Below are 23,801 nucleotides of genomic sequence, written 5' to 3'. Positions count from 1 at the left end.
ACAAAAACAAAAAATCTCAATGGATTGAATCTTCATCAGAAAGCTTTGAACAGGAAATTCCACTCCTAAGAGTTTATGTTGGAAACGTAAATGAAACAGGAGAAGTTGTGTGTGTATATAACATATATGTTAATATGTACATACATGCATATACACACACATACATACATGTATATTATGTGTCTTCATTATCAACCTATGATCATTTGTGTTCCATGTAAGCCACCTCCTCTTTTTAAGAAACATCATGAGATGTTTCATGTCTGTACATATGAAGATGTACATACAGCCTACTTGGCCAGCCCCACTGACCCTGATACCCTGCACAGTCTGCGCAGATAGGCCACAATGACCACTGCCCAGTCATAGTGTGACCTCCTGAAACATATGTCTGCCTGCTTTAAGCCCACCAATTAAAATTCCCCACAGGAAACCTGTTTGGATAACCCCTGGGACGCGCATAAAGTTATTGGCCCATGGGTCCCTTTCTGTCTCCCTGCCTGGGCTCCCTGCCCCACATGTATGCCCTCCAGGTGTGCCATGTAACCTCCAGGATCTGCAAGTGATAAAATGCCTATTTCCATCTTGTGTCTCTGCTAATCATTGGAGGGGTGCTCTTTACCTTAAATATCCTAAATTAAAACAGGGGAAGAAATCTCTCCAGGGGATTCAGGCTGAGCTGCAAGCAACCGTAGCAGGCAGTAAGGGGCAGTGCATGAGGGTGTTTATGCAGCATATCAAGGCATGTTATGTAGATCACGACAAGCCACAAGAGGAGGTTCTTGCCAACGTACAGTGGTGTTCTAGAGAGAGACCATGCTCCCTTCTCCTTTTCATTAACTTCACTTGGATTGACACCAGAAAGTAAATGTCTGTACTTCTCCATAGTCCAGAAAAGACTGGTCTTGGAACTTGAGTTTGGAGGTGAGCACAGAATCGTTGGGAACATCTCACAATGATGTCATATCACCAATTGCCATCCACAACTGTATATTCCAGAGTCCTGGGCAAAGCGACGCATTTTCAGACAACTCCATCGAGTGCATCTTGTGCAAATGAGACCTGAAGGCACAAGCAGGAATGATGAGTAATTTGCTCACACCTCTCCCCTTCTTATGCTTTATTCAAAACCATGTCTTCACAGGGAGTTATGCCTGATCTTTAGTACTTTTGATACACAGAAGCTGAAAGAATAGTTGGCGCCAAGTAAGGACCAGATTCTGCATTGGAGATATTTTAATAGGCAAGGCTCTCAAAATATGTCCAGAGAATAAACACACACACACACACACGTGTAATTTTGATAATCTCCCCTATGTTTCTATGCACTGGCATTTGCCCTCTCAGCCTGTTGTACTTACTATGATATCCCAAAATAAGGAAGACTGACTGCCATCCTAGCTGGCCTCCTAATGTTGTGGATTTGGATTGGTGTTCTGAGCTCCCCTCACCTCTTCTTATTCGTATGCAGACCTGCTGTACTGCTTCTGATCCACTTGGCCAAGAACAGCAGTGGGCTGTGTCTAGTGAATTGCTATGACTTTCTCAGTCTCCCCATCCGTCAGACACAGCCTGTCCTACAGAATTCTGGAAAGGTCTGCTGTAGACTCCATTCTAGTGTCAACTTGGTGTCTACAAGTTTTTCTGTTAGAGTGCCGAGCCGACACACGTGGAATGCACTTTATATCAGAAGCGAGACATCTTTACCTCTCCTCTGTAGCCCAGAAAACGCTGCTCTGGGAACTTGCATTTAGACATGAGCATGGAATCTGTCATGATTACAGGTGTGTGCCCCTCCCCTCAACATTTTTAGATTGTAGATCCAATGGGGAGAATTCTCCTAGCAGGGAAAATTAGTAATGGTGCCATTTACGGCTTCTATGTTCAGGTATACCTCATCTTACTGTGCTTCTCTTCATTGCACTTTGCAGCTATTGTGTTTCTTAGAAACTGAAGGTTTGTGGAAACCCTATGTCAAGCAAGTCTATTGGTGCCATTTATCCAACAGCATGTGCTCACTTTGTGTTCCTGTGTCACATTTCGGTAACTCTTATTTCCAACTTTTTCATTCCCGTGATAGCTGTTATGGTAATCTGTGATCAGTGATCTCTGATGTTACTATTGTCATTCTGTTGGGGCACCACAAACCACACCCATATCAGACAACAGCGAACTAAACGAATGTTGTGTGTGTTCTGATGACTCCACCGATAAGCTGTTCCCCATCTCGCTCCTTCTCCTCAGGATATCTTATTCCCTGAGACACAACAATATGGAAATTAGGCCAAGCAATAACCCCAGAATAGCCTCTAAATGTTCAAGTGACAGGAAGACTCACAAGTCTCTCACTTTAAATCAAAAGCTAGAAATGATTAAGGTTCATGAAGAAGGCATGTCAAAAGCCAAGATACGCTGAAAGCTAGGTCCCTTGTACCAATCACCCAAGTTGTGAATGCAAAGAGGAAAAGTTCTTGAGGGAAATCAAAAGTGCTACTCCAGTGAGCACACCAATGATAAGAAAGAGAGAACCAATCTGATAGCAGTGTGAAGAATTTTAGTGGTCCGGAGAGAAGGTCAATCCAGCCCCAACATTCCCTTGAGCCAAAACCTAATCCAGAACAAGGCCTAACTCTCTTCAGTTCTGTGAAGACTACAAGAGGTAATGAAACTGCAAAAGTAAGCTAGCAGATTAAACCGTTTCCATAACATAAAAGTGCAATACGCAGCCAGGCAGGGTGGCTCACGCCTGTAATCCTAACAGTTTGAGAGGCCAAGTTGGGAAGATTGCATGAGGCTGAGAGTTTGAGATCAGCCTGGGCAACATAGTGAGACTCTCTCTCTACAAAAAAAATTAAAATAAGCCAGGGTGGTGGTGCACACCTGTAGTCTCAGCTACTCAGGAGGCTATGGTGGGTGGGGGATCACTTGAGTCCAGGAGTTCGAGGCTTCAGTGAGCTGTGATCATGCCACTGTACTCTGGCCTGGGTAAAAGAGTGAGATGCTGCCTCTAAAAAATTGAAAAGAAAATATTTTCAAAGTGCAAGATGAAGCATCAAATGCAGAAGTTGAGGCTGCAGCAAGTTATCCAGAAGATCTAGCTTAAAAAGATGATGAGGGTGGCTACACTGAACAACAGATTTTCAGTGTGAATTAGACTATCTTCTATTGGAAGAAGATGCTATGTAGGATTTTCATAGCTAGGGAGGGGAAGTCAATCCCTGCCTTCAAACCTTCAAAAGACAGGCTGACTTTCATGTTAGGGGCTAATTCATCTAATGATTTTCAGTTGAAGCCAATGCTCATTTATCATTCCAAATATGCTAAGGCCCTGAAGCACTATGCTAAATCAGCTCTACCCATGCTCTATAAATGGAGCAACAAAGCCTGGACGACAGCACACCTGTTTACAACATGGTTTGCTGAGTATTTTAAGCCCACTGTTGAGACCTACTGCTCAGGAAGAAAAAAGAAAGAAAGATTCCTCTCAAAATATTATTGCTCATTGACAATGCAGTGGTCACCCAGGAGCTCTGATGGAAATCTACAAGAAGATGAATGTTGTTTCCATGCCTGCTAACACAGCATCCATTCTGTAGCCCATAGATCAAGCAGTAATTTTGACTGACTGTCAAGTCTTATTTAAGAAATACAATTGATAAGGCTACCATAGGTTGCCATAGGGTGTGATTCCTCTGATGGAGCTGGACAAAGTAAATGGAAAACTTTCTGGAAAAGATTCACCATTCTAGATTCCATTAGGAACATTCATGGTTCGTGGGAGGAGGTCAAAACATGAATGTCAACAAGAGTGTGGAAGATGTTGATTCCAACCCTCTGGCTGACACTGATGATGAAAGACTTGAGTGGAAAAAGTTACTGCAGATGTATTGGAAATACAAAGAGAATTGGAATTAGAAGTGGAGCCTCAAGATGTGAGTGAATTGATAAAACTCGAATGGATGAGTTGCTTCTTATGGATGAATAAAGAAAGTGTTCTCTTCAGATGGAATAGACTCCCGGTGCAGAAGATGTGAATGTTGTTAGAATGACAACATAGGATTTAAAATATTACATTAATGCAGTTGACAAAGCAGGGGTGTGTGTGTGTTGAGAGAGGATTGGATCCAATATTAAAGCAAGTTTTACTCTGGGTAAAATGCTATCAAACAGCATTGCATGCCACAGAGAAATCTTTCATGAAAGGAAGAGTCGATGATTGTGACCAGCTTCATCATTGTCTTCTCTTAAGGAATTTCCAAAGCCACCCCACCCTCCAGCAACCACCACGCTGCTCAGCCAGCAGCCATCAACATCAAGACCAGACCCTCCACCAGCAAGAAGATGATGACTTGCTGGGTGCTCTGACCATCATTAGCCATTTTTAGCAATCAAGTATTTTTTAATTAACAAGTTTGCATATTGTTTTGTAGACATAATGCTATCGCTGACTAAATAGGTTTCTTTATAGGGTAAATGAAACTTTTATATGCACGGTAAACCAAAATATTTGTGTGGCCTGCTTTATTGCAGTGGTGAAGACCCAAAAATGCAACAGGTCAGAGGTATGCCTGGTAATTGCTTTTCCTCAATTCTTAAAATTGCATGTAATATTTTGCAATGGCAGTCTTAACATGCAAACATTAGCCCGTAGTTTTCTGACTCTCAACATATTACAGCAGTCCTACAGCAGTGGGAAAATTCACCTGGAGGACTCTGAATCAAAGCGTGGTCCCATGACATTAGCTCTTCATGGTTTTGACAGGGTTTACCTTTGGGAATGCTGTGACTTTGGGTGTGTCTTTGTCTTTCAGTTGTCTTCATTGTGTGTTACATGTGCATTTCTACTTAAAGAACTAATTTTTGAGTTTTACTTACTGGACATGTCAAAATGTCAGTGTGCTGTATTTGTATCCTTCAGGGTAAAAGCAGGGGTCGGACACTGATTGGTCCATCCAGCTGGCATCATTTCTCTGAGAACTGCCCACTGCATACACACCTTTGTGTTTGCTGTTGACTGAGTTCCCTGACCATAGCTACTTGGTTTCATACTTTTCACCTCAACCTAGCAGAGTCGATCACGGTTTTGTCCTGCCAATTTTGGAGCTCTAGACTAAACTATATGACTGAGTATTTTCCTGCTCAGTCTGATGACACCATTTCTTTACAGAAAATGTGATTTAGAAGATCCACTGTTGAGTCCTCCTGAGCTATCTGCATTCTTGTTTTTATCAAGCTTATTAGTTGTTTCTGTTTCTCAGATTTTGTAGAATAGTTATGGTCTTCTGATAACAATTTGTTGTAGAAGTCCCACTCATGGATTGCTGTTAGTAGCCAACAGTACAAGTGTGATCAAGGAAGCTTGTGGTGCTGCCACATGCATCCTCACATGTACCAGCACAGAGCTCGGACCCCACAAGATTCTTTCTCATGCAAAATTGTCTTTTGTTTAGCTTTTCTTACCAAAAATATCTCTTTACATTTATAACCTTCTTTAGATGTCTCTTATTTTCTGGTTCCTTTTACTTTGTTTTATATGTAACCTTTAAATAACCTTTGGATTAGACAAAAATTACTTTCCTTTTGTTAGGAAGTTAAGGTTTGTACTGCATGTTGTTGTGTGAGTTCTGTGAAGGGCGAGCAAATACATAGGTTATTTATATACTGTAGAAGTTCTACCTTTCAAGAGATTGCTTGGTTAAATTTCTTGCTACAGCTTGTCTGAACAAGTGTGGGTCGTTTGTAAAACTCTGGGGTAGGACTGTCCAGGTTGAAGTCATTGGTTAAAGATTTAGGTGACCTTCCCAGAAGAAATAGTGCTATTAGGGGAAAATATGAATCTGAAAGTAGGGTAAACATTAAGCAGGTACCCATCTTGGAAAATATAATCCTACTCAAAATGGGTATGGGGCATTTAGACATTACCAGGGAGTGAAGGGAGAAGAGTAATTGGTCCCATAAGCAATATAAAGGGGGTGTGAATCTTTTGAGGGAAAGTGTACCATTTGCCCCCATCACTCAACAGAATTGGGAACACAGTTGCCTGGAGAAGGAGGTTAGCATGAAGTAGGTGGCTCTTGAATCCAAAAGGGAAATTTATTTTCTTACCTGCCACTTCCAGACTTTCCATTGACTCGCTCTCTTCAATGATGATGTCAGATATGTGAGCCAGACACAGCAGAGGGCCCTTTCAGCTCAAAGCCATTACTGCATTGGGATCTGGGCCAGGGGACTTTTGGCTCTTGGGACAGGCCCTTTTCCAGTGGCTGAGATTGTGATAGAGGGGACAGGCTGTGAGGGGCTTCCTCTAATTTGGCCCATCAGGGAATTTTGCCTTCCGGTGTCCTGGCTTCCTGCAGTGACGGCAGTTACTTGGAAGAGCGTTGTCAGGGCAACCTGGAGGGGACTGGCAGACTTGCAAAGCAGCCAATAGTTCAGTCTGCCTCTTGCCCCTGCATTTCTCCCTCTTCTTAGCCCTGTCCTTCTCATTTTGCTCTTGGTTATAAAAGACTGAGGAGGCTAATTTGAGGATGTCTAGCAAAGGGGCACTGTGTCCTAAGGCTGACTTTTGTAATTTTTTTTTTCTAATGTCTGGGGCAACTTGGACAAAGGGATGGTCCTTTAGGACTAGTTGTCCCTCTGGGGATCCCAGGTCTAAGTTAGTGTGCTTAATACTGATTTTTTTGGAGCCTTTTGAGAGAGTCTATGGGATTTTCATTTGGCCCCTGGTCTATGGTGGCTAGTTTATTATAGTTTATAGGCTTGATCTTATTCCTTTTCACTCCCTCCATTAGACACAGGAGCATATGGTTCCTGGCCCATATTCCTGCCTGGGTATTGTAGTACCACTTGGGATCCTGCTAGGGAACAGCTGTAACTCCTACAGGGTAGTTGACATCTGTCAGGTGTAGTCATCCTCTCAGTGGAATGCTGCCTCATAGATGGTTTGTCTTTCCTCTTGTGATAGGGCTTGTCCCATGAGGATAATTATATCCTTCCAAGTTTATCTAAATGCAAATATCAATTTTTGGAAGCCATTGATGGGGTCATCAAAGAATTTTCCTAGGTTTTCCCTCAAGGCCATGAAGGTTTATAAATAGGGGACCTCGGACTATTTGTCAGAAATAGTGGCAGAAATGGCCAAGCTGGAGGATAATATTAAAATTTGTATTTCTGGTGGCTGGAAAGATGGGTGAATAGGAACAGCTCTGGTCTGCAACTCCCAGTAAGGTCAACACAGAAGGCAGGTGATTTCTGCATTTCCAACTGAGGTACCCAACTCATCTCATTGGGACTGCTTAGACAGTAGGTGCAGCCCATGGAGGGCAAGCGGGAGCAGGGTGGGGTGTCGCCTCACCTGGGAAGCACAAGGGGTCGGGCAACTCCCTCTCCCAGCCAAGGGAAGCCCTGAGGGACTGTGCCCTAAGGGATAGTGCATTCTGGCCCAGATATTACGCTTTTCCCATGGTCTTTGCAACCCACAGACCAGGAGATTCACTCAGGTGCCTTCACCACGAGGGCCCTGGGTTTCAAGCACACAACTGGGCTGCCATTTTGGGCAGACACCAAGCTAGCAGTGGGATTTTTTTTTTTCATATCCCAGTGGCACCTGGAAAGCCAATGAGACAGAACCATTCACTCCCCTGGAAAGTGGGCTGAAGCCAGGGAGCCAAGTGGTCTAGCTCAGTGGATCCCAACTCCATGGAGCCCAGCAAGCTATGGCCCACTGGCTTGAAATTCTCGCTGCCAGCACAGCAGTCTGAACTCGACCTGGGATTTTTTGAAGGGTTTTTTGTGTCTCTATCTCCTTCAGATCTGCTCTGATCTTAGTTATTTCTTGCCTTCTGCTAGCTTTTGAATGTGTTTGCTCTTGCTTCTCTAGTTCTTCTGTGATGTTAGGGTGTCAATTTTAGATCTTTCCTGCTTTCTCTTGTGGGCATTTAGTGCTATAAATTCCCCTCTACACAATGCTTTAAATGTGTCCCAGAGATTCTGGTATATTGTGTCTTTGTTCTCATTGATTTCAAAGAACTTCTTTATTTCTGCCTTCATTTTGTTATTTACCCAGTAGTCATTCAGGAGCAGGTTGTTGAGTTTCCTTGTAGTTGAGCTGTTTGAGTGAGTTTCTTGGTCCTGAGTTCTAGTTTGATTGCACTGTGGTCTGAGAGACAGTTTGTTATAATTTATGTTATTTTACATTTGCTGAGGCATGCTTTACTTCCAACTATGTGATCAATTTTGGAATAAGTGTGATGTGGCACTGAGAAGAATGTATATTCTGTTGATTTGGGGTGGAGAGTGCTGTAGATGTCTATTAGGTCCCCTTGGTGCAAAGCTGAGTTCAATTCCTGAATATCCTTGTTAACTTTCTGTCTCGTTGATCTGTCTAATGTTGACAGTGGGATGTTAAAGTCTCCCATTATTATTGTATGGGATTCTAAGTCTCTTTGTAAGTCTCTAAGGATTTGCTTTATGAATCTGGGTGCTCCTGTATTGGGTGCATATATATTTAGGATAGCTAGCTCTTCCTGTTGAATTGATCCCTTTACCATTATGTAATGGCCTTCTTTGTCTCTTTTGATCTTTGTTGGTTTAAAGTCTGTTTTATCAGGGACTAGGATTGCAACCCCTCCCTCTTTTTGTTTTCCATTTGCTTGGTAGATCTTCCTCCATCCCTTTATTTTGAGCCTATGTGTGTCTCTGCATGTGAGATGGGTCTCCTGGATACAGCAAACTGATGGGTCTTGACTCTTTATCCAATTTGCCAGTCTGTGTCTTTTAATTGGAGCATTTAGCCCATTTATATTTAAGGTTAATATTGTTATGTGTGAATTTGATCCTGTCATTATGATGTTAGCTGGTTATTTTGCTTGTTAGTTGACACAGTTTCTTCCTAACATCGATGGCCTTTACATTTTGGCATGTTTTTGCAGTGACTGGTACCGGTTGTTCCTTTCCATGTTTAGTGCTTCCTTCAGAAGCTCTTGTAGGGCAGGCCTGGTGGTGATAAAATCTCTCAGCATTTGCTTATCTGTAAAGGATTTTATTTATCCTTCACTTATGAAGCTTAGTTTGGCTGGATATGAAATTCTGGGTTAAAAATTCTTTTCTTTAAGAATGTCGAATATTGGCCCCCACTCTCTTCTGGCTTGTAGAGTTTCTGCCGAGAGATCTGCTGTTAGTCTGATGGGCTTCCCTTTGTGGGTAACCCGACCTTTCTCTCTGGCTGCCCTTAAGATTCTTTCCTTCATTTCAACTTTGGTGAATCTGACAGTTATGTGTCTTGGAGTTGCTCTTCTCGAGGAGTATCTTTGTGGCATTCTCTGTATTTCATGAATTTGAATGTTGGCCTGCCTTGCTAGGTTGGGGAAATTCTCCTGAATAATATCCTGAAGAGTGTTTTCCAACTTAGTTCCATTCTCCCTGTCACTTTCAGGTACACCAATCAGATGTAGATTTGGTCTTTTCACATAGTCCCATATTTCTTGGAGACTTTGTTCATTTCTTTTTGCTCTTTTTTCTCTAAACTTCTTTTCTTCTTGCTTCATTTCATTCATTTGATCTTGGGTCACTGCCACCCTTTCTTCCAGTTGGCATTCGTCACGTAGTTCTCATGCTATGATTTTCAGCTCCATCAGGTCATTTAAGGACCTCTCTACACTGGTTATTCTAGTTAACCATTCATCTAATCATTTTTCAAGGTTTTTAGCTTCTTTGCAATGGGTTCAAACTTCCTCCTTTAGCTCAGAGAAGTTTGATCGTCTGAAGCCTTCTTCTCTCAACTCGTCAAAGTCATTCTCCATCCAGCTTTGTTCCACTGCTGGCAAGGAGCTGCGTTTGTTTGGAGGGGGAGAGGCACTCTGAATTTTAGAATTTTGAGGCGCTCTGATTTTTAGAATTTTCAGCTTTTCTGCTCTGTTGTTTCCCCATCTTTGTGGTTTTAATCTACCTTTGGTCTTTGATGATGGTGACATACAGATGGGGTTTTGGTGTGGATAGTATTTGTTAGTTTTCTTTCTAACAGTCAGGACCCTCAGCTGCAGGTCTGCTGGAGTTTGCTGGAGGTCTACACCAGACCCTGTTTGCCTGGGTATCAGCAGCAGAGACTGCAGAACAGCAAATATTGCTGAACAGCAAATGTTGCTGCCTGATCATTCCTCTGGAAGCTTCGTCTCAGAGGGGTACCCGGCTGTGTGAGGTGTCAGTCTGCCCTACTGGGGTGTGCCTCCCAGTTAGACTACTCAGGGGTCAGGGACCCACTTGAGCAGGCAGTCTGTCCGTTCTCAGATCTCAAACTCCGTGCTGGGAGAACCACTACTCTCTTCAAAGCTGTCAGACAGGGACATTTACATCTGCAGAGGTTTCTGCTGCCATTTGTTTGGCTATGCCCTGCCCCCAGAGGTGGAGTCTACAGAGGTAGGCAAGCCTCTTTGAGCTGTGGTGGGCTCCACCCAGTTCGAGCTTCCCGGCCACTTTGTTTACCTACTCAAGCCTCAGCAATGGAGGGCACCCCTCCCCAAGCCTTGCTGCCGCCCTGCAATTCGATCTCAGACTGCTGTGCTAGCAATGAGCAAGGCTCCGTGGGCATGCGACCCTTGGAGCCAGGCATGGGATATAATCTCCTGGTATGCCATTTGCTAAGACCCTTGGAAAAGTGCAGTATTGGGGTGGGAGTGACCGATTTTCCAGGTGCTGTCTGTCACAGCTTCTCTTGGCCAAGAAAGGGAATTCCCTGACCCCTTGTACTTCCTGTGTGAGGCGATGCCTCACCCTGCTTTGGCTCTCGCTCACTGGGCTGCTCCCACTGTCCTGCACCCACTGTCTGACATGCCCCAGTGAGATGAACCCAGTACCTCAGTTGGAAATGAAGAAATCACCTGTCTTCTGCATTGCTCACATTGGGGGCTGTAGACTGGAGCTGTTCCTATTTGGCCATCTTGAAACCACCCTAGAAGCATTTTCTTAATCTTGTCACCTCTCTGCAGTCAAAGGTCACCAGGAACACACCTGTAGTTAAACAAGCTCAACTTTCTGAGTGCAGTTTATTGCTTGATGAACAAGTTGAGTTCATTACTCAAAGAACAAAAGGAGACTGCAAGACGTGAGGGAACCCTGGGGACTCTCAGGAAGAGAGTATTAGAAGAAACATAAGATCTGGGCTTCAGCTAGGTGATTTAGAGGAGGGTTTCCTAAAGTAGGGTTTGGCTCTGGATTGGATGCTGTCAGGAAGTGGGGGGTAATTTTGTGACTGGGTATATTTGTAAACCTTATCCTAGAGAAATGAAGATTTGAAAAAAGCTATTGTTGGCACAGAAGGAGCAGTCACTCACATCAGCCAGGATGGCAGGTGTTTGGTGCCTTTTGTGACTTGGGTAATGTTCTTGTTTTGTTGTCTTCAGACTAGATTTGGCAGTGGCCTTGTTGCTGTTGCTTGTTTTATCTAGACATTTTACCTTAAAAGAGATTTATATTTATACAAAAGTTATGAAGATAGTACAGAGAGGTCCCTCATATCCCTCACCCAGTTTCCCCTATGCATCTTGCACTAAAGTGGTACATTTGTTAGTTAGTTAACCGATCCTAATACATTATTATGACCCAAAGTCCTCACTTTATTCACATTTCCACCATTTTAATCAAATGTCCTTTTTCTGTTTCAACTTCACATCCAGGATGCTACATTATATTTAATAATCATGCCATCTTAGGGTGCTCTTGGTTGTGATAGTTTCTCAGACTTCCCTTGTTTCTGATGACTCTTGACAACTTTGAGGACTACTGGCCAGGTATTTTGTAGAATATCTTTCAACTGGGATTTGCCAGGTGATTTTCTCATGATGACACTGGGGTTACAGGTTTTTGAGAGGAAGACCAAGAAAGAAAGTATCTTTCTCAGCCCGGCGCGGTGGCTCAAGCCAGTAATCCCAGCACTTTGGGAGGCCGAGACGGGTGGATCACGAGGTCAGGAGATCGAGACCATCCTGGCTAACATGGTGAAACCCCGTCTCTACTAAAAAATACAAAAAAAATCTAGCCGGGCGAGGTGGCGGGCACCTGTAGTCCCAGCTACTCGGGAGGCTGAGGCAGGAGAATGACGTAAACGCGGGAGGCGGAGCTTGCAGTGAGCTGAGATCCGGCCACTGCACTCCAGCCTGGGCGACAGAGCGAGACTCTGTCTCAAAAAAAAAAAAAAAAGAAAGTACCATTCTCATCACCCCTTATTAAGAGAGCATACAATCCACATGACATGACAGTTAAGTTCAACTTTGGTCACCTGGCTGAGGTAGAGTGTATCAGCTTTCTCAGCAGTAAAGGTATGTTTTTCTGCCTTACCATATTCTACTCTTTGGAGGGAGGTTACTATGGACAGCATATGATTAAGGAGGGGAGAGTTCTTTTCTACCTTATCTTGGGTAAAATATCTGTAAAAAATTGGAATTATTCTGCAAAGGAGATTTGTCTCTTCTCCCTATTTATTTATATCAGTATGGACTCATGGATATTTACTTTATATTTCAAGTTATAATCCAAAAGCACTGTATCTGTTCTGTTGCTCAGCTTGCTCCAGCTTTAGCAATTGGGAGCACTTTCAGCAGGCTCCTGTGTCTCTTTGCCATACTCCCATCATTGTGTGTGTGTTTGTGTGTGTGCTTACTGACATTACAAGATTCTCCAGGCTCATGTTGTACAATCCCAGGCTCAGCCTTGGAATCAGTCATTTAGCCAAAGAGTCCTGGTTCCTTTTATTGTTGGATGACATTAGAAACCAAGGTTTGGGCTCTAGGTGTGCTCATTACTACTTGGTTGTCATTGCTTCTTGGCTCTCTCAGCCGACAGAGGAAGAAATCATGTGTGTGCAAGTTGACTCATGTGTGGTAGGTAAATAGTGATCCCCCAATGATGTCTACTTCACAATCCCCATAACCTGTGAATATGTTACCTTACACGAAAAAGGAACGTTTCAAATATGATTAAGTTAAAGATCGTGACATGAGGAGATTATCCCAGATTATGGGAGTGGGCCTCATATAATCACAAGAGTCATGTTCTACAAATGAGCCAGAAATGCACCCTGTCTATTGGCCTAAAATGATCCCCATGTTGTTTACTTCTTCACAGCAAGCTAGGACTATTGCCTCAAAGCCCACTGGTCCCAAACTCACATTCTCATATATTCAGTCTCTTTAAATATAATCTGAAAACGTATTTTTAAGTCCTTTAGAACGTACCTATTTTCCATTTCTCACAAAACTGCTCCCCATATCCACTAACCATAGAGAAGACAAACTCAATAGCTATAAAAGACCCCCAAACCACTGCTACCCTTCAAAGCTCTGTGACCCAGAGAACTCCCCACCTTGCTGCTGATGACATCACCTACTCATGTAAGCCCCTTCTCTGGTTTCCTCCTCTTTCTCAGAAATTCCCTTGCCCTCATACTATTCTGGGTGGTGGCCCCATGCTGCTGTCCCTGGAAGGTGTCTTGCAGAGACTTTGCCTGTCATACAACCCTGTCCAAGCACGGTCCCAGTATAGCTTCTGTACCACTGTCTTTCACGGTCCCTTCTCTTCCTTCTTCGATCCCCAAATACATGAACCACAGAGACTTTTAAGAGGGAGGCAGAGGGATCAGAGTGCATAGTAGGAGACATTACTATGGAAAGAAGTTGGAGTGATACCAGGAAGGAATAATGAAACAAGGAAGCCAGGCCGGTCCTAGAAGCTGAAAAAAGCAAGGAATTGAACTCTGCCCTGAAGTCTCCAGAAGGAACATAGCCCTAACCAGCAACCGGATGTTAGACCTCTGACCTCCAGACTCTAAAAGAAATTTTTGTTTGTTTAAAGCCACTACATTTGTGGAAATTTGTTACAGCAGCAATAGGACACTAATACATCTTGTGTACACACATACCTATAAACATTTCTACATCTACCCTTCTTTATCTATATTAACGTAAGCATGAGTTCATACCAATCTCTCCAACTCTAATCTCTTATCACATGAGTCATTGTAGCTGTCTCATTTACTCAACTAACTTTCCTCAGCAAGAGTGAGAAATGTGGCTTCTACCATCACACATCCATTAACTTATTTGTCTAACCCAGGACCCGTTCAAGCAATCTTAGAAATGTTCATCTATAGACTCCCAGGAGAACTTACAAGCCTCATCACAATGTTTTGACTTTGGCCTAATCCTGGGCTTTTATTTTTATTTTTAAGTTACCCTTCAACTTTTAAATTTTGAAATATTTTGCATGCATAGAGAATTTCATTCTTTCTTCCTGGAAAGTTCAGCACTATAGATGCTGCCCTTACTCTCATCCCACTCCTTCCCTCTAGATGCCTATCCCATTCCCCTGACAGACTCACCAAGAGCTGCTTTGCAGGGTTTTACACCTGCTTGACCCCAGCCTCACTCCCATAACTGCACTTCCCCACCCAAGCCCCTGGCCAGCCCCAGAGCGCCTGGTGTCTGTAGCTCCCATAACCATCCCAAATCAACCACTGGGCTCTTCCAGAAGCTTCTACCCAGACAGACACACACACACCTGTATGCATAACTGTATGCAGTGACACTGGAACAAAATGGCGAAGTATTGAGAGGCTTGCAAAGAAAGGGAAGAGTATTGGAGACAGAAGAAAGGTGAAAAGCAACACCAGTGGAGCTGGGCATTGCGAGTTCCATCTGAACTGTGACAAAAAGGACTCATTACTAGACTCCCAACACAAGCTTGAGAAGGCCATCTGTGGCTGCTGGTGGCTATGTCAGTGCTGAAATGGAGTCACCATCCAGAACAGCATTTCCAAGAATCCCTGGGAATAGGGGCACCCAGTATGGGGACAGTGTACTGAGCGTGGCCCTGGATGGGCATAGGTGGGTGGGAGCAAGCTAACCAGCAACTCATCCCGTTCCATAGAGAAAGTAATGATAGGGACATGAATAAAGTTCCAGCTACTATGGGAGACCTGGAGAGAAGGAGGTTCTTTGAATTCCACATGCTGAGGAACCCCTCAGCAAGAGGTGAGACACTGCAGCTTGGATTCCCCTAGGCTGAATTGCAAGAATAGAGTTTCTGATAAAGCAGCCAGCCCAAGATCTCCATGAAATCCCAGGGAGAGACCTGTGCCTAACACCCAGCATGGCACATCTGCAGGCAGGACACACTACAAAAATCTTGCTTTCTTTTCCCCAGGGGGAATATTTTGATGTCTACAATGCTCGTTCGATGGCTAAACACGTATCTCGCAACTCTCTGGGACAGAGGTCCTGCAATCAGTTTCCAATTAAAATTGATAATTGACAAAACATTTAAAACATGAAACCATCATTCTCAGCAAACTATCGCAAGAACAGAAAACCAAACACTGCATGTTCTCACTCATAGGTGGGAACTGAACAATGAGATCACTTGGACTTGGGAAGGGGAACATCACACACCGGGGCCTATCACGGGGAGGGGGGAGGGGGGAGGGATTGCATTGGGAGTTATACCTGATGTAAATGATGAGTTGATGGGTGCTGACGAGTTGATGGGTGCTGACGAGTTGATGGGTGCAGCACACCAACATGGCACAAGTATACATATGTAACAAACCTGCACGTTATACACATGCACCCTAGAACTTAAAGTATAATAAAAAAAAAAAGAAAAAAGAAAAATTTCAAGGTTGAGCCATAAACCAACCCCAACACACCTGCTCCAGACTTCTTGTTATTTAAGAGAATAAAGGTATTTGATAATTAAAAAAAAAAATGCTATCTATAGAGAGGAAATGTAGCTCCAGTTCAATGAAAATTTTCACAAACGGTGAGTATTGACCTATTTAAGGAACAGACAGTGCCAAAAAGATTCTGACACTGACTTATGTATTTAGACACTGGCCCTGCAGAGCTAGCTCTCACCTTTCCATCTATAGGGCTGCTTATGGCAATCGCCATGACTGTCTGCCTTAGGGGCTTTTTGTCTCACCCTTAGAGCATGCTGGATATGACCCAAGGCCTACTGAAGGTGACAGGGATTTATATCTCCCATGGGGGAAGTACTTTAATAAGTATGGTTGCGACTTTGGTGGCTAAATACCCCCAAGCCATCTCATCCAGCACTTGGGATGAATGTGAGATGTGTGTTCTACAAAGTCTCCCATAAGGCTCCCCCGGGAATTAGCTCCAATTGCCCACAGTGGAAACCTGTTAGCTTATTCCTCCCATTTAAATTGGCTGCATTCCTTGTATGTCTCACCTCCCTGCACCCTTACCTGTGCTGTCTGGGACTCTCTCCAAAGTTGGTGCTTTCTACTCACAAGTGTGCCTCAGGGTCTATTTCCAGGGAACACACACTTGAACACCTTGTATGCTAATTTATCCTCACACTTGAATGTCTGGCTAGAAGTAGAATTGTAGGTTCAAAGTTATTTTGCATCAACACTTGAAAGACCATTCTTTATTTCCTGAGCATTTTTGATTGCCTCTTTAGCTCCCTTTCTTTTTTTCTCAATTTAAGAAGGATATCTCTTGCGAGAATTCTCTCCCCACTCTGCAAGCCACTCTCATTTTAAATTTATTTGATTTCAATTTTTACCCACGCTCTCCCCCAAACTTCAAGGGAGACAAACCAAGACTTCCAAGCGGGCTCCTTAAAGGCCCCTCCCCCTAGAAATTTAGGGTTGCAGGGCCTCTCCACGTGTCCACTCAGCTGCCCTTCCACCTTCTCGAAACAGGGCCCCTCGTGGCTCCAACACCCCCAGAGTCTACAACGTTAGTAAACACCTTCTCAGGGGGCAGTAGGTAAAGTTCATCTGCTGTGGCCTCGGGTAACACAGAGACTGGTCAGAAGTCAAGAAACTAGGTGATCAAAGACCATATACAGCCAAAAGCAGCGAGAACACAACATCCATTTGTAATGGTTGCATCAGGGGAAGGATTTATTGATCCACACCATTTTCTTGGATTTTCCATCCTCCCCAGGGTGCAAAGGTGGGTTGATTGTATGGCGTGTTGGCAAAGGCCAGGTCCACCCTGGTGTGGTTTGTGTCAGTGTCCACAGCCACTCTGTCAGATCCACATCGTTTCTATGATTCCCAAGCTGTCTACTGAGTAAAACGCTCAGCACAGATTTAGAGGCCAGGCTGGGTCTCAAGTATTCGTCCGCCTTTCTCCTGATGCTCTGTGCAGATGTGCTGGGACCAACTTCAGAATGTGCCTGAGCCATGACTGCTTGACTCCACAGATGGCTTCAGGAAGATAGCACAGAAGAGAGACCTGTGAAAGTTGATGGAATCTAGAATTACCTGAAGGAGAAGCATCAAGTAGCCCCCAAAGCCTCTCTGCACTTCTCCTCTCTAACACACACGATCATAAAAGTCAGCTTTGTGGCAACTTGTGATTTTTAAATGCCAGGTATATAATTTCTTTGAGTTCCACATATGCATGAGTATATTTCTAGAATCTCTTTGTTGGTCCATGGACATGTCTACCAATGCCTGCTTCATTCACTAGTACTACAGAGTAAGTTTTGAGTCCAGAATGACAAGCTACCCCTGTTGCATAATCCTTCACATTTTTTTGCAATATAATTTCATCTGATCTTCCAGTTACATACACACTCAAAATTCTGCTACAAACTATGATTAGGATTGTACTGGATATATTGATTTTATTAGAGGCGAATTGATGCCATTGCAAAAATTGATCTTCTTCTTAAGAAAAATGTAGTATTTTAAAATATTATGTGTATATTCAAACTGAAGGCTCATAAAAAGTGGCAAGTGTGTTTTCCTTATATTTCATTATTTTTCCAGGTATTTAATAATATTTGCAACCAATGTAAATAGGATAGCTTAAATCTATGATATTCCCTATTTATTGGAAGACTGCAAATTTTTAACATATTTATGTATTCATTTATTTTTATTGTAGAGATAGGGTCTCCTTATGTAGCCCAGGCTGGTCTTGAACTCCTGGGCTCAAGCACTCCACTCCCCTCAGCCTTCCAAAGTGCCTATAAAGGCAAGAGCCACTGTGTCTGACCTAGTGTGCAAAGTGTTTATGCATTTAACTTCTATCAATCAGCCTCTCCTTGCCTATTTCCTAGGTGATTGCCTTAGATTTTTAGGATGTCAAAGTTCCTTAAGAGAAAGATAGTTTTCCACTTTCTTTGTTAATAAAATATGCCAATAAGTTATCTTCCCTCTCCAAATTGTTCAAGACAATGAATATGGCCTCAGGGTCTTTACATGGTTCTATGTGGCCAGGAGAAAACCTGGAGGACCGAGCCTGCCTTACCTGCCACTCAAGAAAGGGTGTGTGTGACCTGGGTCGCTTTAAAAACAAAAATTAAAAATATGCTATCTATAGAAAAGAAATGTAGCTCCAGTTCGATGAAAATTTTCATAAACGGTGAGTATTGACCTATTTAAGGAACAGACAGTGCCAAAAAGATTCTGACATTGACTTACATGTTTAGACTCTGGCCCTGCAGAGCTACATCTCATCTTTGCATCTACAGGGCTGCTTATGGCAATCGCCATGACTGTCTGCCTTAGGGGCTTTTTGTCTTACAGTTGGAGCGTGCTGGATATGACCCAAGGCCAACTGAAGGTCTTGAACTCCTGGGCTCATGCAATCCACTCCCCTCAGCCTTCCAAAGTGCTGGGATTACAGGTGAGAGCCACTGTGCCTGACCTAGTATGCAAAGTTTTTATGCATTTAAGTTCTGTCAATCAGCCTCTCCTGGTCTATTTCCTAGGTGATTGACTTGGATTTCTAGGATGTCAGTTCCTTAAAAGAAAGAGTTTTCCACTTTCTTTGTTAATAAACTACACCAATAAGTTATCTTCCCTCTCCAAATTGTTTAGAACACTGAACATGGCCTCAGGGTCTTTACATGGCTCTATGGGGGCTGGGAGAAAACCTGGAGGAGTGAGCCTTCCTTCCCTGCCACTCAAGGAAGGGAGTGTGTGACCTGGGTCACTTTACAGTAACATCAATTTCCTTAGTTCTTACATAAGACTGACTGGGCAGCCAGTGAGGAGGCAAGCCATATCTCATAATAGTCATTTTAGTTCCTCATGGGAACCACACTGCAAAAAACACAAAGCGCTGTCCTCACCGTTATCCCTCTGACAGCCTGGAAAATCCATGTCCTGCATCTAGACAATACCCACGTGGGTCACACTTTAATGGTAACAATGTAGTTATTCTAGATCAGAGACTTGGAAGGGAATATGTCTCAAGGAACTGGTCCAGTTTTAGAATAAGATTTTCCAAAGCATTAAAAGCCCGCCTGCATCCCAGATCCACAGAATAAAGGTGTGAAGCTCCACTGCACTGAGCTTTGAGAGGGTTTAGATAAGTGTGGGAGACACAGCAATGTTTAACTGAAGTGTTCAATTTCTGCAACTAAACATTCCATTTACATAAATTGCGTATTATAGAAGGAGTACTTGCAGAGTCATGACCAAGGATGGATGCAAGATTGAGAAGCAAGTAGGAAATTTGACCTGGAACTAATTCCTGGATTGGAACATGGCGGACAAAGTTGCTGATCACTACCCAGGGGACAAGGCAAGATGCAATGGGTGCTGTTTATTTACACAAATGAGAAATTTTAATGGATTTTATACAAGCCAGGGACAAGCTCTGAGGCCAGGATAGTTGAGGCAAGTTCTGTCTAGGAAGGAGACATGCCGATGGCACCCAGCCACAGGATATACTCACCTCCTCTCCCAGCAACTTCCACTCACCTTATTCAGGCTTGAACCAGAAGAAAGCCAGGGATGATGGCCAGTGTTTGAATCTGCACTAGGTTCTGAGGGCAATTGTGAGTCACCACAGTAACTATGACTTCACTTGGTACTGAACCAATCAGGCCCTGGGACTCAAGGAAAGAGAGAGAGTGCCAAGCTCTTGCTGTTTACCCTCTGGTCCAGATCTTTTCTTCAAAAGAAAAACCTGAGTGGTCTCACAGGTAAAATATCCTGATATACCAAGATCATAGAGCATCCTTTTGTGCCATTAACTAACTAACCTACCTGATAAACCCCAACCCTGTTTGGTAATGGGGGGAGTTTATTAGAGAGTCATTTGTTCAAATTGATACAGAGACACTATAGAGCAGTGGGTAAAAGTAGAGGCTTCAGATACAGGCTTTCTCAGTTCCAGTCTCACCTCTCTGTCACTTGGGCAAGGTTTTTAATCTCTCTTGAGAGGTCAAAATAGAGAACACTCTTTTGAATCTGTGCTAGATTCAAATGAAATGCAGAACAGGGTTTTGGGGGATGAGTCAGGGCCAGGCATCAGAGGTGAGTACAATCTTTAAGCCACTGTGATTACGTTCCCAGGATGGAAAATTAGCAGGATGGACCTTAGAAACAGAAACTAGGTAGCACTTGAGAATGTCCAGTGTATTTCCTACACAGGGTTTGGAGTAAGATTCATACCTGCTTCACCAGTGATTTTCAAAGGAGGCAAATCCTATTTGCCTAAAGTCACGTAAAGAGATTTGGAATGATGAAACAAATTATAGCAGCCTGCAAGTTGTAGAATGAAGAAATGCAAATGTAAAGCACTGAACTCTGTTATGGATAGATTTACTAAAGAGAATTACTCTGTACAACATGAATAATGTAGTTCAGAAGAAAGCCCATATTCCAGGTACAGGGAAAACTCAGAAGTGAGAAGAAGACAGCTCTGAAAAAAAGCAACATAAAATCCAGTTAACATTAGTGTGGATATAAGAATTACAATGACATTTGAGCTATAAGGTAGTGTTTGGTGTACAATCTAACAAGCCTGTGTGTGACAGGGAATGATCAGAGTGATGCAACAGTGTGCCCTTAATGTCCTGGGTCCCATCAGGCTGATGCACAAACCCATGTATAAGACAGATTGAAGAAACAATATGGTTGGTGCTTCCCATGACTACTGCTGGTAGCTGTGTGTGTGTGTGTGTGGTTTTGTGCCAGTGAGGAAGAGGTTGTCGGGTCCACTTGATTACCTAGAATGCATCATTTTTTTCAGGCTTCCTCGGTTGTGCTGTTTTACTGAGGTTGTGTGGAGTCAACTAGTCATGGATAAAGAACTCCCCAAAGGGAGCCCCAGAGAGACCACACTGAACATCAAGAAATCAGACAAATCCTTCAAACACAAGAAGCCCACCAAAAATGTGCTGGTCTTTTTAATCAACAGACAACTGGGCAGGCACAGAAGTGACATCGACCTGTCAAGGTGGCTGTGGATGCTGTCATAAAGCAACTCCAAGGTGGACATGGCCTTGGACAAAAGGTCATGTGGCTTATGTGCTGAGGCCTGCCCAGAATTTTGAGAAATTAAATATAATTATAACAATAAACTCTCCTCCCATGTTTGAGCCATTAAAACAGAGTCTGTCATTTCACTCCTTTAGGTTGGGTGTGTGTTTGCTGACAGGGTGTTCTTGGGTTACACTGGAAGGGGCTTCTCTTAATCCTAACACGCTGTGCAGAGGTGCTCAGACACAGGAGAGAGGGTGAGATCATGCTGCACACCAGATCTCTCCCACCATCCATCTGAAAAACACTGCAAAGTCGTAGTGATGTAGTACTTGGCACTCAAGGACCAAAGACTCTAATCCCTAGCCATTTTGGAGAGACAGGCTTGGTGTTGCCCTCTAAAACCCAATGCTTGCCCTAGTGAAAAGACATTGTTTAAGAGCAGACCAAGAGTTGGGCTGGGGCTTTGGGATATGTTTTAATACTGCCAATATCATATCCACAGAGTCTTCCAGAGGCAACCGCTCTGCTCTTTCTCCCCAGGAAAGTATAGAATGCTCTGGTCGCTTTTTTTGTGGCATGTCAAACAAACCTTCTCAGGCTACAGCCAAATAGAATTCATTTGACTGAAGTGAAGCCACCATAGGACAACAACACACATGAGATGGCTTCCGTTGAAGAAGCTGTGTCCCCAAGCAATGTGCTGAGCAAGTCATATACTCATTCTGAGAAACCTGAAATGGGAACTATGTGGGCAATTGGTCACTGACAAGTGAGAGTTAAAGCTGAAGAGGGTGTAGTCCCAGCTACTCGGGAGGCTGAGGCAGGAGAATGGCGTGAACCCGGGAGGCGGAGCTTGCAGTGAGCTGAGATCCGGCCACTGCACTCCAGCCTGGGTGACAGAGCAAGACTCCGTCTCAAAAAAAAAAAAAAAAAAAAAAAAAAAAAAAAAAAAAAAAAAGCTGAAGAGGGGACAGGGAGAGCAAAGAGGTCAGAGCCATGGTGAACATGGGCAAGCCTAAGTGAGGAGTAAGATGAAATTTCCATAAGTTGAACCATTAAAGCCATCACAAATTCCAGGCATTTCTCTAGTCCTTTCACATGAGATGCAAAATAAGCCTGCAAGCAGTCCTCTGTCCCCTCTTTCTCTCCTCCCTAATTCCCTGTGTTCTCACAATCTGTCCAGCATTCCCCACAGCCCCTTCCTGTGTCCCCTCCCCCACCACGTCTAAGGGGCTGTTACTCTCTCTCCCCTTAGCCAGGTCTCTTCCAGATTTTTTATATGGTAGAAAATTAAACTGCTCTATATCCTTTTCACCATCCTCTTTGTCTCTGTCACCTTCTCTGTCCCTGCACTGATGCAGCATTGCCAAAAAGGAGCCACCAGCCTCTCCTCAGAGGATGCAGCTGGCTGTAGGATGGAGAGGAGAGGTTAGAGGCTGCCAGGTAGAGGGGCTTCCTGGGTGCACTGTTGGGAGGAACGCTGCCTGGACACTGCTATGTCGGTGACTATTTACCTGCAGTCCAGCATCATACAGTGGCTGTGAGGTGGAGAATAGGTGGGGAATGGAGGCTGAAAGAACAGCAGGTAGGGCAAGAAGGAGCGAAACCCACAGGAGCAGAGGCCGACAGCAGCCAACCTCCTACACTCCATGGCCACATAACAGAAGAGACAGAATTTGGGATACAGAGTTACAAGTGGATCAATTTCACCATCATACTGAGTGAGAAAACAAGTAACACAGAATTATATACCAAAGAGAAACTCAACTGTGCCAAGCAGTACTTGGATATATACATAGACAGTAAAGTTACCCAAACTAGAGCAGCAGCACATTCAAGTGGAACTCTGTCCAGTTTCCGACTTGGCTAATGCCCCCAAAACAACTGGTACCAACTATTTCCCATCTTGCAAAGAGTTGCCTAACAATGGAGGCCTGGTAAAGAAGGCAATCACAAACAATCCTTCTCAACTCCCACTCTTGTTACCCAAAGACCTGAAAATGGGCAGGGGACAAGGAGTAAGTGTCGGTTTCCAAGATAATGGAACTGTGAATATGTTCCATGGGAGAGGCATCTGGCCTCAAATATTTTAACCTCCAGACCATCCAATTCCTATTTTGGGGAGAAGGAATAGAGAAAATCTGTGAATCATTTTTTGGGTATAAGAGTGGGAGGGGTCACTCTCTATCCCATCCTGGCTTTGCAGAATGGCACCATAGGTTTCTTGTGAGTATAGAACTTGAGTTATATCTTATAGAGCAACCCTCCAACATTGCAGGCTTCTGTTTCCTCTGTAATGCTACAACTGAGTTTTCACCAGGCCGCTCTAGCACTGTATGAGGCCAGGTGTTTCTGGGTGATGGTAAGACTGGTAGATTTCACAGACCTGAGCTCATGAACCATCTTCAGTTGCCATAAAAACAGTTACTGGACAAAAGTGATGTTTTAAAGAAACAATGGTATTAGGGAGCTTGTTCGTAAGCCCGAGAATTGTCGCTCTCATAGCATGACTAATATGCATGAAGGCAAATCTATGTCGTGAATGTATGTG

The 23,801-nt window shown here is 43.6% G+C and overlaps 1 protein-coding gene and 1 long non-coding RNA gene across 2 annotated transcripts; one reads left to right on the top strand and one right to left on the bottom strand.

Annotated features, from left to right (window-relative positions):
• Nucleotides 1-16,547: 16,547 nt before the first annotated feature.
• On the bottom strand, nucleotides 16,548-19,875 carry LOC104680061. Its single transcript, XR_750394.1, has 2 exons — nucleotides 19,742-19,875; nucleotides 16,548-17,258 (listed from the first exon to the last, which is right to left on the bottom strand). It is a non-coding gene; the product is annotated as an uncharacterized LOC104680061 (long non-coding RNA).
• A 769-nt stretch (nucleotides 19,876-20,644) lies between these two features.
• On the top strand, nucleotides 20,645-21,375 carry ETDB (embryonic testis differentiation homolog B). The gene is made up of 2 exons (XM_030933546.1): nucleotides 20,645-20,670; nucleotides 21,018-21,375. The coding sequence occupies exon 2, from the start codon at nucleotides 21,067-21,069 to the stop codon at nucleotides 21,244-21,246; it is 180 nt and encodes a 59-aa protein (XP_030789406.1). The 5' UTR covers nucleotides 20,645-20,670; nucleotides 21,018-21,066; the 3' UTR covers nucleotides 21,247-21,375.
• Nucleotides 21,376-23,801: the final 2,426 nt, after the last annotated feature.

This window comes from Rhinopithecus roxellana, chromosome 7 (genome assembly GCF_007565055.1).
Source record: "Rhinopithecus roxellana isolate Shanxi Qingling chromosome 7, ASM756505v1, whole genome shotgun sequence".
NCBI classification, from domain to species: domain Eukaryota; kingdom Metazoa; phylum Chordata; class Mammalia; order Primates; family Cercopithecidae; genus Rhinopithecus; species Rhinopithecus roxellana.
This window is presented reverse-complemented; position numbering and strand designations above follow the sequence as displayed.